This window comes from Opisthocomus hoazin, chromosome 1 (assembly GCF_030867145.1).
Source record: "Opisthocomus hoazin isolate bOpiHoa1 chromosome 1, bOpiHoa1.hap1, whole genome shotgun sequence".
Classification (NCBI taxonomy): domain Eukaryota; kingdom Metazoa; phylum Chordata; class Aves; order Opisthocomiformes; family Opisthocomidae; genus Opisthocomus; species Opisthocomus hoazin.
The window spans coordinates 149,930,352-149,947,031 of NC_134414.1; the positions used below are offsets into that span (position 1 = coordinate 149,930,352).

The 16,680-nt window shown below is 41.2% G+C and overlaps 1 protein-coding gene across 1 annotated transcript in view; it reads right to left on the minus strand.

Annotated features, from left to right (window-relative positions):
- The window catches only part of LOC104336155 (ovostatin), a 31,402-nt gene extending 23,916 nt beyond the window's left edge, over positions 1-7,486 (minus strand). The window contains exons 1-9 of the mRNA XM_075441419.1: positions 7,466-7,486; positions 7,273-7,343; positions 5,396-5,579; positions 4,992-5,148; positions 4,065-4,117; positions 3,566-3,586; positions 2,615-2,783; positions 1,289-1,373; positions 463-580 (exon numbers count right to left, since the gene is read on the minus strand). Coding sequence (XP_075297534.1) covers positions 463-580; positions 1,289-1,373; positions 2,615-2,783; positions 3,566-3,586; positions 4,065-4,117; positions 4,992-5,148; positions 5,396-5,579; positions 7,273-7,343; positions 7,466-7,486 — 879 coding nt within the window. The remainder of the gene's footprint in view (positions 1-462; positions 581-1,288; positions 1,374-2,614; positions 2,784-3,565; positions 3,587-4,064; positions 4,118-4,991; positions 5,149-5,395; positions 5,580-7,272; positions 7,344-7,465) is intronic.
- Between the last annotated feature and the right edge of the window lie 9,194 nt (positions 7,487-16,680).

Consider the following 16,680-nt stretch of genomic DNA (forward strand, 5'->3'; position numbering starts at 1 on the left):
TCTTCATTCCCCCTAGTCCTCTCTATGCTCGCATCCCTTTTCAAACAAATCTTTCATGATGCCTGAGCTCTATGACCAGAGCACTGTGAGTCTGATCTAGTGGAGAAATTAATCAGTAGTTTAATATTAAGTGTCCTCAAAGATTCCCAGGACAGATCTGCTGATTACACTTGGCAAGAACACAGCTCCAGTGTTTTAGGAATGATCACAAGTTTATAGTTTTGTAAGTTTCCTTCCCTCCCACTGACTCTTTCTGAGGGAAAAAACAAAGTCTCCTAATAAGGTCGTTGGTAAAAACTACCTTCAAGGTCTTTCAGCATTTCCTGTGAGATTGTGAGAAAAAGCATTCCTCTGGGATTGTCTCTGTGGTGTTCCCCAGGAAATGAACGAGGCCACCAAACACTGTGCTACATGTTGGGTAGTAAAGCTGACTGGGAAGAAAGGCCTTGCCCTGTATCATACCAGTCCAGTGACAGCTTCACAGATTTCTTTCTGGTTTTGCTCACACCGTGGACGATAAAAGCGCTGCTGACACACATTGATTTGGACATTCCCTTGCACCGGTTGGCCATAAGTGTACCTAGGAGAGGAAGAGACACAAGAATCCAATCACGTGGACTTAAATGAAACCTGCAAACACTGCAGAGCAACGCAGACTCTAAACCCCTCAGGACTGCCCAGATCACGGCCAGAAGAGCAGCTGGGAATTAGGGCCAGTTAGCCCTAGCAGAATTCCTTTCAACTATTTTTAAGCTTTTCTGGCATGTTGTTAAAAAAAGCCTGCTTTTCCATTGTCTGGATGTGATCATTCTTCAAGGTCTGAAGCTGGAAAGTGGTGCTGGGCTCAGGTTTGGGATATCATTCTCTTCTGCCTGCTTTTTCCTCATTAATGCCTTACACAAAGGAGGACATGCTGCATAAAGATCGCTGTTCACCCCTTTAGCTCATGCCACCCTGCCCTTCAGCACTGTCACAAACAGCAATGTTAATGACAGACTCTCCTGTACTATTTCTCTCATTTTCTATAATAATATAAACCAGCGGCTAGTGAGCATGTACCACTTGATACCTTCAAAGTGTTGGACACACACAAACTTTCCCAGTTCTAATACTGCTGTATAGCAAGAGGAGAGTTATCATATTTCATGCCATAGAAATCATAGCTAAAGGAATCGCTCTAACCCGTACTCCAAATCAGCAGCAGGATCCCTGCTTTCCAGCACGGCACACCATCCACTATACCGTGTTTCTTGTGCGCAAATGTATCGTTCTCAGCTCTGATACTTACGAAGCACAAACATTCACCCTGAGTTCTTCATCAAAGAAAGAGATGCGATTTGGCACGCTGGTTGTCACTTCAAATTTCGGCAGCACTGGGAATGCAACGTGAGTATGACAGATCAGCAGCTGTATGCCATAGGCAGATGTGTGTGTAAGACATTAAAAAAACAGTTGGTAAAGGCATTTTCACCAACAAGGGGCAGGAAATGGTGCAGAGAAAAGTCTACCTTGGAACTGGCTGCAGGCTATTATCAGAGAAAAAATAACCTTAGTGGTAAGATGAATAACTTGTTGAAAATGCAATAATAATCATACTAATAATGATAACAGCCACATTAAGAATTGTGATAAAATACATTAATTTGCTATACATTTTCTTCAGGAGAGAGGTGAGAGTATTGCTGATGTCTCAAACAACTTAGGCGCTGGAGAACAGAAGCTGTTACGCAATCCAGCCCCATTGAAGCAGAAAGGCAACAGATTCAGTGAAATAGTGAAATCAAACAGGTCAATGTCACTCCAGCTTTTCAGCTACTCCTTTCTCCCAGGTTACCAACAATCATGACAATGTAGCTGGAAAAGGCCTTTTTCTCATTCACCTGTACGCAGAACACTGGAATATATGAAAGTACTCTGACAGTTAAGCAGGAAAGGTGCTTTATTGACCCTACGAAAGACCCAAACAACTAGGAGATGTCCAAGCCTTCTCTGGGGACTACTAAAGAAAACCTGCCACTAAAAGATGAGAAAACTTGTAAAATCAAAACAAATACAGCAACTCCCTTGATATAGCCCATTCCAGAGAGTAAGCAGATCCCTATGAGGGCTTTGGCATCTGTATTACCCACTGTTCTCCGTCTTGCACTTCCACTGGCTAGCCAGCTTCCCCCAGTAACAATCTGGTACCTGTTATTTAATCTGTCTGATAGGTAATACCTTCAGATTTCTACTGCATATTTTAGCCTAGCACACTTCACATGGTGATGCTCTTCACAAATCAGAACATACCTGACTCATTCATTTTGACTTTGAACAGACGGAGAGTATAAGGCCTAAGTGAGAGGCTGGGGAGTCCAAAATCACACTGTGACTTTGTGCCAAGCCCAGAAAAGAATTAGACTCCTAACGTACTTCCTGAAAAATGCTGCCTTGCTCAGCACTTCTTTTTTCCCTTTTTGCCTTCACTTTCTCCACCCAGCTCTCTCCGTCTCTTTCTTTCTCAGACATGAAGTGGAGAATTCAAAACACTGAAACTCTGCACTAGCAGCTCCTATCTGACTTGGGCAGACCCAGCCTCATCGCTAATGCAGGGCAGTTCGAAGCCATTGCTTACCATATTCCTCCACGCTGAATAACTGGTACAGTTTTTCACCTGATTTCTTTTCCACAATGATATGGTAGGACCCCAGCATAGGCTCTGAGATTAGTGGAAAGGAGAGCTGGACAATTCCATGTTTAGATGTTACCTCCAACCACTGGAAGATCTTGTTTCGCTCTGGATCCTGGAGAGTGGGCAAAAGACATGTACCAAAATCCCTTTCACCCTGTTTCCTGTCTTTTTGCCTTGTTTGAAGTTTTGTATTCAGGCATATTGGCTAAGTGCATCACAGTCTAAATGTGAGTTTGGGCTGATGACATGTGCTCTGACTTCCCATTACTTTTCCAGATATATTTGTGCATTAAACAAGCCCAAGTTTATGTTTAATTGGAAATTAGCTACACTGCCAAATGATCTGAGATAATCCAGGAAGAGCAGATGATTGAGACTCAGGTTGCTTAGCTGTAGCTTTTCTAGCAAAAGTCTTTTTGACTCAACTCCTTCTGTAAGATGGGAATATTATGCTGGCCTCCTTTAGGAAGTGCTTTGAGAACTAGTGATGTGAAATGCAGTAGAAGACAGATTCATTGTTACCCTGTCCCCCAGCAGAACATGACATTTCAGAAAGTTACTATTCTTATGCCTGTATGAGAGTGATGCTATTTCACCAGCCCATTTACTGTAGTTTTACAAAAGCAAGACTACACGGAGCGCTCTTGTTTGAATCCGAATAAAAAGACACAGCAGCAACCCCATGCTGTCTCTGACTAACATTTCCAGTTCTGCTGATTTCTTCCCCTCTAGTGTTTGATTATGCGTACTGCCACTGTTCAACCTCAAGTCCATCAGCTTTAGGCGGTGTCCTTTGGGTGAGTCTCCCTCAGCTTTTGATGCTGTGGGGAATGATGAAGCATACATAGCCTTTCCAAAGTGACTTGTTCTTTTATGATGTGTTGCATCTCTTACCTCAATGATGATTTGGGGATACTAGAAGAGGAAAAAAAGAGGGGGGGGAAGGAAAATTGTCAAAACATCAAGAAATTAATTGTGGAGCTTGAAACATACTAGAGCATAAAGGAGGCTGTGAACAGTTTTCTCTGGATACAGAAGACTGGGTCAGGCAAATCATTTGAAACCCATGTCTGTAATTAAAAATATAATTTTAATGGGCTAACCCATTTGTGAATTTATCTTTTCTACAGAAAACATCCAGTCTCTTTCTACATATCTGGGGCAGGCGAAGTGACTATAAAAACTGAACACTGTGACAGATTTCCAGGAGTGCTTTCAGACCCTTTGCCCTCAATAAAGGCAGGCAAGGGAAGTTAAGGAGTTACAGCAGTTCTCCAAAAACATCAAAAGACCCATCCCAGGCCCTTTTTATTAAATATCTAAGTGAATGAGTCTCAGTGAACAGGTACCCCAAGGGGGTGCTTCAAAAATCTTGAGTATTGCTCATACTTACGGTCTCCTGAACAGGTCTGAACTGGCTGTCCAAAGCGACTACACGAAACATCACTGCAAAAGATTTAGGACAAAAAAGGATCACTCACTTCAGCATTGGTAAGCTACTTTCAACGTACAACTGAAACAAAGCTTGCCCAAGGCTTTTAGGGAGAACTAAAGAGTCCCCAGAGAACTAGAAAGAATTTGATTATCTTAGACACTGAAAAAGAAAACCAAAATAAACTTGCCAGCTAAAATGGTTTCAATTCTGACCCACTGGGACTCAAGTAACCTCTCAAGTAAATACAAATACTCTCTACTGCCTTTATTTCTTCTTGAAGGACTCAGTTCCTTGGAGTGTTTCCTAAAAAACTGTTTATACAAACCAATTCAATTAAAAAATCAAAGAGAAGGAAGAATTTGTCTTTATTTTAAGTGCAAACCCTGTGCAGCACTGAAGTATAATTATACCAAAGAGATAACTAACTATACCACGGCTAGTACTTTAAATATTGTGATGGAATCAGCACCGTGAATTAGATTAACAGTTAAGTAGAAAGAGCTGTTGACACGAAATGACATGCTTACTTTATTTTTATATTAATTTCATGAATTCCAAGCTTAACCTATTATTTTCTGTATTTTTAAGGACACTTTATGTGACTGACCTCAGTAAATCTGTCAGAACTCAAGATCCTGTAGATGCAATTAACTCATTAAAGACACATGAACTCTACTCATTTGTTTCAATTTTGTGAATCGGTTCTATTTTTTACTGACTTCTGATGAGCCCATTCTCAGATGACAATTATACACTATCTGAAGAATTGCTCATGGCTGTCACAGTCCATGGTTTTTTCCTCCACAAGATGAAGTCCTTGTCATTCTAGACCCACCCTTGCCCTCAGTTTCCCAGTTCACTAGCTGACTCAAACTCCCCAGCCACCTTCTTGCCCTGGCTTGTAGATGGGTTTGTCCGTCTGGACCAAGACAGCATTATCCACATTCTCAATTGCCACTGATCTTCTCTCAGCTAAGTTGACTGTGTTGCCTTTGGCAGAGAAGGAAATGAATGCCACGGGGTCAGAAGTAGCAGGAGGAACCTGGAGAGAAAAAAAAAAGAGGAAAAGTGGTAAATGAGAGATGTTGAGGTCCCCTGATGCCCAGAATTCTTGAGTAAGATACTGACCATCAAGTGAGTCATAAATAGCTTGTGCAAAGTCATGAGAAGCCCCATCTTTGCCAGTGAGATGGTGTCAGGGAATTTCTGCAGTGGAAGTCCCATAATCTGCCACCAGGTACTAAGGTTTTAAGCTACACCCTCTTCAGCAGTCTCAGAAGAGAAAATACCTTGAACTCCCAGCACCTGAAGAAATTATTCTTTGTCACGGATTCCTCAAAGAGAGTCTCCTGGATATTGCCATATTGCAGGACAATGCTCAGGGACAGAGGTTCACTGAGGCTGTGGAACTGCACACAAGCGGTCTGTGGAGAGTCGCTCCGTACGACCGTTGGGACCAGCAGTACATATTGACTGTAAGAAGGCAAGACCAGATCAGAGAGTTCAGTCATGGTGGGAGGTCAGAGCAAACAGGAGAGGAAAATACCACAGAAATGCCACACATGTGAAGGAAGACATTGTCCAAGTCTTGCTCAAACCAGTGGAAGGATTTCAATTTCTTTCAATTAATTTTTAATAATTTGCTAAGAAAGTACAGAATACAATTCTTTGTCCCTCACAGTTCTTTCTAAGCTGAAAGATTGTCATCGTTCTGCACAGTCTCTTACCCAGCATGGTACTGCATCTTTCCATTCCAGGTACTAGGACAGCTCCAATTACTTAAGTGTTTAAACACCTGACAAGCATAGCTGCATTTCTCCTCCCATAACCTATAGGTGTACCTAAACCTCTGGAACCTCCCATAAGAAGGAATGATATTTAGTTTCTTTTTGAGATCAATGGCAAAAATACTAGTTAATGGTTGCAACACCTTTTTAATTTCTTTTTCTCTGAATATCTCTCCCTCCAGATAAGAACTGACATATCTAAGTCTTTCACCATAATGCACAAGAAATGATCCTGCTTTTCCATTTTGCAGAAGATTCCAGGGAATGCTCAGTCTAACCTGCATGCTCTATTCTGTTTCCTTGCCTCTCCCTGTGTTGCTTCCTTTGCTTCTTTCTTCCATTGGGCTTTTTAAATTATCCTACATTCTATAACTGCAGCAGCCTTGCTTCCCCAGATTCTTCCTTCCAGATTCTAAAGGAATTAAAAGCATTCCTTTAGATTTGCTATATTTGGTTAAGTTTCTGTTGCTGGCCTCCCATTCTCTGCTGCCCATACTGGTCTTTTCAAAAAATGTATAGCAGAACTGGTGAGTTGGTTCTGCACCACAACATGAATTGCACAATCTTTCCTTGGTGATACGATCCTCTCCTTTTTCTTCTCCCACAGCTTTTCTTACTCTCATTGTCTTTATTGTTATTTTCACTTGCCCAGTTCAGAGTGCACGATATTAAAAAACCGAAAGTAAGATGATTAAAACCAACACGGTATCTGAGAAAGCTAAGCCCTCTGACTTTCACAGTGTTTTCCTTTAGAATTGTTGAGAAGGAAATTCAAGCTCTAAAGTTGGTGTGTTTTTGAAAATTGTGGCTGATATCTTCTGTTTGGATAAAGCCATGTACATTTAGAGTGCTGTATAAGACGTGACAGCACAGCAGGTGTAAAACTAATACTAATGCTCATGCTAATGATAATGATAATCCTAATGCTAATGCTAGCGCTAACAAGAACGCTAACACTAATATTAATACTAATACTAGGATTGCCGTTCAGCATAGTCCCTAGTACCAGCCATTATCTGTCCTGCAGCACCTCCTCATAGACTATTCTTTCTGTGTACTGCTGATGCATGTCAATCCTGCTCATTAGTATTATTTGCTAGCCTACTCTTGAATCTCCTCCCCAGTTTACCCATGCACTTCAGAATTCATCTACTCCATTTCTAGGTTTCTGTCATTCGAATCAGATTTTATAGTAGTTTTATGACGGAGAACATCATTCCAAATCATCCTTCTATGTATCTACTTTCATTGCAGACACATTTCAGAACCTAGGTCTGAAACCTCCAGTTCATTATATAGCAAAGTCCCAGAAGAAATTAACTGCTGGGAAATATAATAAAATATTTTGTCATAAAAACGCAGAAGGTATGATCACTTACGGTTCAGATGACACTGTGGCAATCCAGTTCAAGGAGACAATACTCAGAAGAATCCTTGTCCACATCTCTGTCTGTGAAGAAAAAAGATGAGAGACTGATCTCAAGTAGACAGCCTGTCTTCTGGCTTTTAAATTGGCCTGAGATGGTGCTCCTCCTCCACGGCTTAAATCATAGTCTAACACAAGATATCTACATAAAATTTGCATAGATTCATCTTCCTCACTTGTGCTTGTTCTCACACTCCTTGAACTCTCTCATACAATAGCTTAGGAAAGCTCTCTTATGTCTCATAGCTTTGTGAAGTATTTCAAGCCAAACCGGTTCCTGTCCATCTGAATGTTTTATTAAAGTTTACATCGCTGATTATTGTGTCATTGGCTGAAGCTTCCTTAATGTCTCAACCTGTTAGTATTTGCCACTGCTTAAGTATTTCTTTGTTCTGTGGAGGTCCCATAGACACTTCTCACAAAACAGAAGTAATCTTGACAGAGTGCTATTGTACGCCCGCATAGGGGCCTGGGCAGTAATAATACAGCGTCAGACTATCTGCATTCAATATGGCACAGAATGAAACTCCTAGTTGTGATCTGGATTTCTTACTGCACACAGTTACATTCAGCAAGTAGTGGTGTTGGCTAGTTGTCTACCATTTCTGCCAGTGGTCAGGACGAGCACATCTCTAGGGAAAGGAATCTCACAGCGTTACTTCGTTTGTTCACTCATCTCTCCGTCAGTCCGCTTTTTCCCCCCATCCCTGCTCCCCCCATCAAATCACTTGTAAGCCTGCTGGTGAATTTTAAGTAAATCTGACTGAGGAGAAGTTTCAGAATCCAAGATATACAGTCATGGAATAATTTAGATAGAAAGGGACCTCCTGAATCTCTCCTTTTAAGCAGGGCTAGCTTCAAAGCTTGTCCAGTCATGTTTTTAATATCTCCAAGGATGTAGCGTCTACATCATCTCTGGACATTGGCTCCCATGCTTAACCAACCATGTTGTGAAGTATTTTTTTCCTTAAATCACAGTTTCCCATACTATAACTTGTGTCTGTTATTTCTTCTCCTTTCACCGTGTACCACTGAGAGGAATATGTTTCTGTCTTCTCTATAATCCCACTTTACGTAGTGGAAGACTGCAGTTATGCCCTCTTTTAGCCTTTATTTCTTCAGGCTGAATAAATGAGTCTGTCTTAGTTTCTTTTCGTGGGTTTGTTCCAGCCACTGACCATTCCAGTGACATTCCACTGGACTCCCTCCAGTCTGCCAATGCCTTTTTTCTACTGGGGAGCCAAATCTGGACACAGAACTTCAGCTGTGATCTCAAAACTGCTGAATAAAGGGGAAGAATCGATCTCCTTGATGTGCTAGCTACACTCTTGGTAATATATCCTGAACGCAGGACACTTAAAAAATCTGTAGTAGTGGGGAACTGCATTCACACTCTTACACAGGAAAAGAAAAAAAGGAACCAACTGAAATACGGTAGCCCATCAACATGTGTGTAACTGCAGCCTAGGGGAAGTAACAGTCAATTTCCCTTTCTCTTCATCTTCCTCAGCCAAAAAGGTGATGAATGGGAAGAGGAAGCTGAATATACTGTAGGAGTAATTAGAGACATGAAAGAGAGCTACAGGCACTGAAAAAAGGTGTTAGACAATGTGGAGTGGGCCTGAAGTTATGTCTGTGGTAAGGGGTAGGAGAAGGAAATGAGGACTACTGTAGCGATGTGGTAAAATTGATGTGGGACTGTTGAAAGACAGGTTCTGTCAATTTCACTTTTCATGATATAATAGGTTCTTTCTGATGATCCAGCCATATACTATTCTTTACATCAGCACAGGCGATACCCTAAACTACCCCTGCCTAACCAGCTTACCCACCTATCTTTCCCAGCAGCTTTCTGATGACCAAGTTAGGACACAACGAAAACTGCCCCAGCCACTGCTGGAGCTACTGTCTATTTCCACTGAGTTACTAGTGAGAAATATTGCATAAAGCTCCACAGAATGACCTGACATTAAAATGACAATGCTGCACGGCAGGTGGGTGGTGTGCAAACAGGATGATTACATTGTGAAGAAAGTTTCTGCATTAGCTGTAATGAGGGCAGAAGGCAGCTAAGAATATGTCTCAGACGTGTTTGTATTTGCAGCTTTGAAATAATTCAGACCCCATGTCTTACTTCAGAGAGGTACTAAGTAACAGGCAAAAAAGAATTAAGGAGGGAGAGGAAATATCAGTTCTAGGGTCCTGGTGCAAATTGCTCCAGAAGATCATCCTGTATTTAAGTGCAGTAGGCCTTTAGCATGAATGCAAGAGAGCTTTCTTGTTGATACACAGACGTGGAAAATAAAAAGATAAAGCAATTGAAAAACTGGAATCTTAGAAGATATTATGTTCAGATCAGTTAAAGAGCATATGTTTCTCTGGAAAACAAGCTATTGAATTTATTACTTTAGTGAAATTACTGATGCCAGAGGACCTTTTTTTACTGTAGCAATGTTGTGATTAAAAAAAGTAAGCTCAGATCTTTATGCACATCACTACTACACCAAAGATAATTCTTAAGAAGACCACAGTGCAATGGAGAAATTATTCCAGTTGTCTCTAGTAGGAGGAAAAAAGAAGTTTTGGGTTCTGTGATTAAGAAGGTAGGAGCAGAGGGAGATTAATCATCTGGAAGCACGAAGAGCAGATGTTAGAAGACAGAAACATGGAAGGTACCTTGATGCCGGATGTCATATAAACCAATCTGTTGACCTTGGACTGGTGCTGCTTTGCATTGGCATAAGGAAGGATGTAACTGGAGATCACAGTTTGGCTAGAAAATTGATGAAATGAGGAACAGTGCCAAATGCACTTCAAGACCAAAACAATGTAAATACAGACTTCAGTATCACATATATACTTGGTTTTCAAAGTAAAGTCATGTTGCATGCTCTTTGGACAGCAGAGAGTCAAAATGTCTTTGACTCATTTAGTACTGACTTCAGAAAGTTACTGCATTTGCTCTCTCTTATGAAGAAATTTCATATACACATACATTTTTTTTCTCCATTCTTTCTCTAGATGAGTCAGAGGGATGATTGCTGCAGTTGCATTGGAAACACACGTGTTTCAGAAGTTAATTTTCTTTCAAATAAAGATGAATTTGCCAATCCATTTTAACCCATTACATGCACCCATCCGTTTCTTCTCTTTTACACTGGACACACATATACAGCAGGGCAATGTAAAGTTTCTCAATGTTGATCCCACTCACTTTCTGGGATCAGTTAAGTTCAGTATTTTGCATGTACACTGCACTGAGGTTGTGACTAGCCCAACTCCGACACCCCAGCTAGCTTGCATAGAGCATCTCAGATGTCCCTATGCTGTCCCAAAATGCCCAGCATAGCTGTATGTGCAGAATCTAGACACCACATGTAGTCACAAATTAGAAAATAAAAACATCAAAGAATGTCCATTTGCCATGCAGAACACTGTGTAGTCTGAACGTGGAGTTAGAACATTGGAATTCTCAGTCAATACAGACATAAGTCGTGCCTGTTTTCAATTACGTCGGAGAAATAGCAGGACGTTCAGTGGCAATATGAGCAGCTTTCAGCAGTGAAATCTTGGATTTTCCAGAAGATTGAGTAATGCATAATTACTTGCTTCTCTTCTGTGGCTCCACTTTACATTTGCACAACACTTCAGGACTGAGAGTACTGTCTAAGTCATGACTTCACCTGAGATGAAGTACAAACAATCCACCCTACACTACAATACGTGTTTTATTGTCCAATTTCTTTCTCTAAAACGGGTAGATGTGGAGCCAGGGCCCCAGCTTCCGTTTCACTTACACAAATAGCCTCATTAACAGTCTCAGGCTATTTACTAACCTGTGATTGTCTCAGGAAATAGTATCGTAATCCGAGAAATGCTTACCCACAACACATTTATCAAACTCACTCTGACAAAACATTTTCTTTTAAAAAGCCAACATATCTCTGAATAGTATTGTATATGTCTTAGAGTCTGGATACTTTGAATGAATTTGCCTACACAGTCTTCCATTTTTCCAAGGCATATCCCCACCTTCAAGCTTTTAGGTTTGCAAGTGATTGTATTTCTCGGGATGTTTGCTGGCAACACGCAGCTCATAGTGCAGTTGGTAGAGTGTGCTGTATCATTTCATGCTGAATGGATGGAAAGTTTTTCTGATTTTGTTCATTTTCTTTAATAATAAAGATCAGGTAATATTAAACATTGTAACACTGTTATATCGAGAAGAGTAAAATGCACACTGTTAAGTCCCTGCAAGATCTTTGTTACAGATAAACTGATAGTAAACTGACCAGTATGGTGTCAATATCATCTTTCTGAAACACATTTTAGTCCTGCTTATGAAAAATGAAGTATTACAACATCATATGGCATGAAACTCTTGAAATAATACCATTCATTTTTCTTGATCTAAAAAGTCTAATGTATATAGACATCCTTGAAAATGCCTGCTGCATCTAAATGATGAAAATAGGAGGACACAAACATAGAAATGCATACCAAAAACGTCTGTAAGAAGACTAGCAAAGGCAATCAAAACTAGTAGTCATTCTTTCTTCAAAAACAACAGGAGTAGGAAGCCTGCTGGAGAATCCACAGGAAAATGTAACGAGAAGGACAGAAGATGAGGTCAAGAAGTACAGCAGCAGTACAAACAGTAAATATTCTCCCCCATTATTTTAGTTAATCTAATAAGTATTAAATATTACTCTATTTAAATGAACCATTTGATATCAAAATTTAATTTCTCAGAAAATAAAATACCCAACAATCTATGGACAATATAATTCTGATGCAGTAATTATATTGCTGTCATTCTTAATTAGCTCAAAATCTTGAACTAATGACATGCTGATTTAACTTCAGATTTGGTTATTACAGACCTTTGCTTTAAGGGCCACGAGTATGTATTTCACTTGATCACAAGGGGTGAAAACATGTGTCAGGGAGTCTTTTAAACTGTAAAAATAATTTTTCCTTCAGTAGAAAAGTTTTCCTGTCTTTGTTACTTTCCTTGATCCCTAATTCATATTGCTCTGCTACTTTAGGTGGAGATAGGCAGACTGATACACAGGGTTTTAAAAAAGGCAAACAGTAATTGAATTAACATAAAGAAACAGATTTGAGACCCTCCTTTTTGAAATGTCAGTGTCTCAAATTTTGGATTCTGTTACAAAGAAAATGAATCAGAATCAGTTCCCTCCAGATTCAGATTTTAAATAACCTTCCACTCCCTATGGTTAAAGGAGGTCATTTGGGTTTCATCTCTAGTTGTTTTTTTTTTAAAAAAAAGAGAACAATACAGCAGCCCCTACATTAGCCTGCTCAGCAATTTCCCATTTCATGGGATCCTTTTGTTTTCACCCTCTTGGAAATATTCGAATTGTATAAGTCAAAGGTATATTTTGCAATCATGGGAAAGCCAGGCTTGAGACCTAAAAACATTGCTGCTTTTCCTGCTTTGGGATGATCCTTGCCAGTAGATGTATGCTCCATTGCACAAAGTATGCTCAGATTTAATCTGTAGTTGGTCCATGAGCCGGGAAAGACTCCCATTTTCACTCCACGGCATCAGCTAGAATCGCTGGAACAGACACCTAAGAGCAACAGCTCCCTAGTTGTATGGTCCAATGAACCACTACCAAGCAATCATAAAGACAAATGGACTACCATGTGCAGGTATTCAGGCATCTTGACCACGACGCTTCTAATTGAAAATACTACAAAGACTAGATGATCTCATGGACAAGCTGAGAGCTTGTTAATATGGTCTTATGGGCTACCAGAGGTTGAGGAGAATCGGTAGTTTAAAGACATAAGAGATACCATATAAAGTGATGTCACCCCTGTTTGTATTTTAAGACCTGGTTTTCCCAGCCTTTTGAGCAATGCATGAGTAATGGCTCCAACATATATCTTGCAACTCCAAGACTTCCATTTAGTAGAAGATATTTTTCAGGTGTGTTACTTCATCTAACAAATGCTTACAGACTGCTGAAAACTTGTTCCTGGTGATATGAAACAACTGCCATCGCCACACGCACCTGCTGTGGTACCCACTGTAAATTTGCAAGGGGCAGCTCCGAGTGAGCTGATCTGTAAGCAACATGAAACTGAAGAAGCCCTCATGAGCGACTCTTTGGACAGCAAAAACAAGGCTTCTGCATCCCTCCTTCATCTGCCCAAATGGCCAGTCATTCCTGCAGGGACCAGGGACCAAAGACTCTGCAGCTCAAATCACTTTGTGTGTCCACAACACTTTTCTCAGCGAGTGGGTATACCCTGCAGCTCATTCCTTTGAAGAATTTGCATTTTCCAGGAGAAACACCTTGGATGCTACAAAACCCTGACAGGGTTTTAAGACCTTTCCACCCCTGTGTACCCTCCTGCAACACTGCTGCCACAGGTATAGCTCACATTGTCATCTCCTGCCCCTTCAGCTAACACCTCACCTTCTGGGTATTATCTGCACTATCAGATCACTTGGCTTCTATGACCTGGTTCCTAGTTTGTCCCTCCTGCATTGACGTCAATTCACCACAGGGAACTATTTTGGAATGAACCAACCTGTTCCTGCCAGGAAGAAACGTAGGTAGAGTTCTGGAGATAATTCATAGCAGGGAGCACTACTGACAGTCATGATGGGTTGAACCAGAGTGTGGTAGGTCCCCTTTTCGCATTGTCAGTAGGCTTTGCACTTGCAGTCACCCTAAGATGCCTCTATTGTGCAACTCAGGACATGAGACACAACCTTGTGGCCTGCAGCAAAGACCTCATGTTACTTCTGCGTTTACAGAGAAGCCCTGGGGCTCATACTGTGCAGTTCAGTGACTCCAATCTGCTCTAGAGCCCTAAGTTGGTGGACACAGGACATTCAGCATCATGTGGTCTGATCAGAGACCCCTCCCTAAAGAGGATGTATTTAGCAATAGAGACACTGTGTTGTCTCCTTTTGACTGTCCTTTGGTTACCACAGGAAATATGGGAGTATGGTGTGTGATATTCAGGAAGGTTAGTTTCCTCAGCAGCAGTGGGAGGAATCTATTTACATCCCTCACTGGAGTCACTCTGCCTGGTTGCTAACCTGAAAACCTGCAGTTCGTACCGAGTAATTTGAGCTCTGCGGGTCTGCTTGTGGGGTAGTGGCCAACAGCAACCAACCAGCAATGACGTCAGTGAGAAATGCTTAGATAAGATAAGCAAGCTCCAAAGCATAATATAGGTCATCCTATTTTTGTTGTCTAAAAGAAAAAATTCAGCCCGTAGACTGGGAAAGTGAAACACAACACAGTCAAGAGCCTGGATCTTGATGAAAATGTGTCATATATAAAGTGTAAAGTATATTCCCATTTCCAAGCTTTAATTACCAGAATGTTCTTTCTCAGTCAGCCTGTAGTTAAGATCTGATGTTAGAGGAGCACTGGGCTGCACCACAGCTGATTCACGACAGCAGCAAGGACTTGATAAGTAGCTCCCTTCACTAGGTAACAACAGCAGCCTAACGCTGACACTCATCAGATGTTGGAATCTGGATGTTTTCACTCTTACAAGAACAAAAAGCTACCTTCTGCCTGTGAGATCTGGAATCAAAGGCCAGAGATGAATCAAAAGTGAATTTTAAGTCCCAAAGTTAATTTTGGATTTTTATCTGTCTTTATGTAGCACATTCAAGCTGTGGAGAGCATCGTCTATTTGTTTTACCTTACTTGATAATATTTTGGTTTGCAAGAGCCCAGCTGCTGATGGGATCCACATTGTACATATACATATGCATATATATTTCACATTAGTGGACATCTATCCTGCTCAGCCATGGAGGAAGAAAGGAGGGAGGCTGATGCCACTTCTGTTCATGGGAGTGCTCTGTGTGTCTCTGGTGTGTATGTGCATTTGTGTGTGTGTGCCTACTGCGAATAACATGCTCAGCCTTGCTACTGGTTGCACCTGGGAGCGAGGAGCTGCAGCAATTTCATCTGTGTTAGGCTGCCACATTCTGCCCTCCCTTAGAATCTTTTGCAAAGTTTCCATCATAAGGTGCATTTAAGGATTCAAGCACAAGCAGAGGGCTCTGTCTACTGTTTGATTAGGGAAATTATTTCAGTAAAGAGGATGTTGAAGACATGAACAGAGCTTAAAAGCATGTTACATTACATGAAAACTACTTCTGTGAAAACTCATAATTCAGGTCCTTTCCCAAGAGGAAAAGAAGATGAGCAGAGCCATCGGTGTCCAAGTCTTTCTCTATTCACCAGTGTAAATCCTAGGAATTTACTAGCACTGGTAGCTATTGAGTTGCTAAAAGTAAGGCCACAATGCAAAAAAAGGTTCCTTAAATTAGCAAAGAAACGCTTTGAAATGGAATTTGTATTCAGTGTTCCTAGACAACCCTCACATGTAGCTGCATAACTGAACACAGGGATGCCTTACGCTGAAAGCCATGTCTCTAGAGGCAGCTTGCCACTAAGTAGGAGCTTTTTTGTAGCTGAGAAACACCTCAGAAAGACATTTGCAGAAACAGCAAGAATAGGAAAATAAGTCTAGGTGTGGCCCAAGTCTGCGTTTTGTTGTATGCATCTTTATTTTTAGTAGAAGTTCTTTCAACTGTATAAACAAGACCCAAGCCCTTCACTGTGTTAGATTAGTAATCGCTCTAATTTTCAGTATGCCTGAATCTGATAGGAACAAATTATGTCTGTCTCTCAGTGATGAATACAGTTTGATCAGCACTGAAAGCAAATGCTTTAGGCCACCGACAACTTAAGGAACATCTGAAGATCCCTAGAAATGGGCTGTGTCACCTTCCAGACTATAACCACTCTGCTTGGGGGCTGGTGCTGCCATGGAAAAGGAGAGTATTGAATTCATTGTCCCACTGGCAAGAGTCAGACAGTAAAAGGATATCCTGGAACTAAAGGAACAAACCCTTGTCACCACAGTGACACCAGCCACGAAGTGGTTTCCCCATGCTACTGTGAACACCAGAGGTATGCTCTCTATAATCCTGGATTACACTGTTGTGTTGCAGCCTTCTGACCCTTGTTCAGGCTGCATAGGAGGAAATAAAAATAGCAGTTCCTGAGGGAACACAAGAACGAGTCCAGCCACATAACTCGGGCCTCTTGTGCGCAGAGGGGAATGGGGCCCTGCAGTCACAGCCCAAAGCAGAGCTGGTGTGAAGATGATGCTGCAGCCGTCAGACGTTCCCCTGGGTCTCCTGGACGACAGTGCCAAACCACCCTTACAAGATGTGTAGGAGCAACATCATTATAAACAATTATTACAGTTTTCATAATCTGGGGATGATTACCCAGTAATTAAGGAGATGCTGCTCTTCAAATGACGTCCTGGGCCGTCCTGGGAC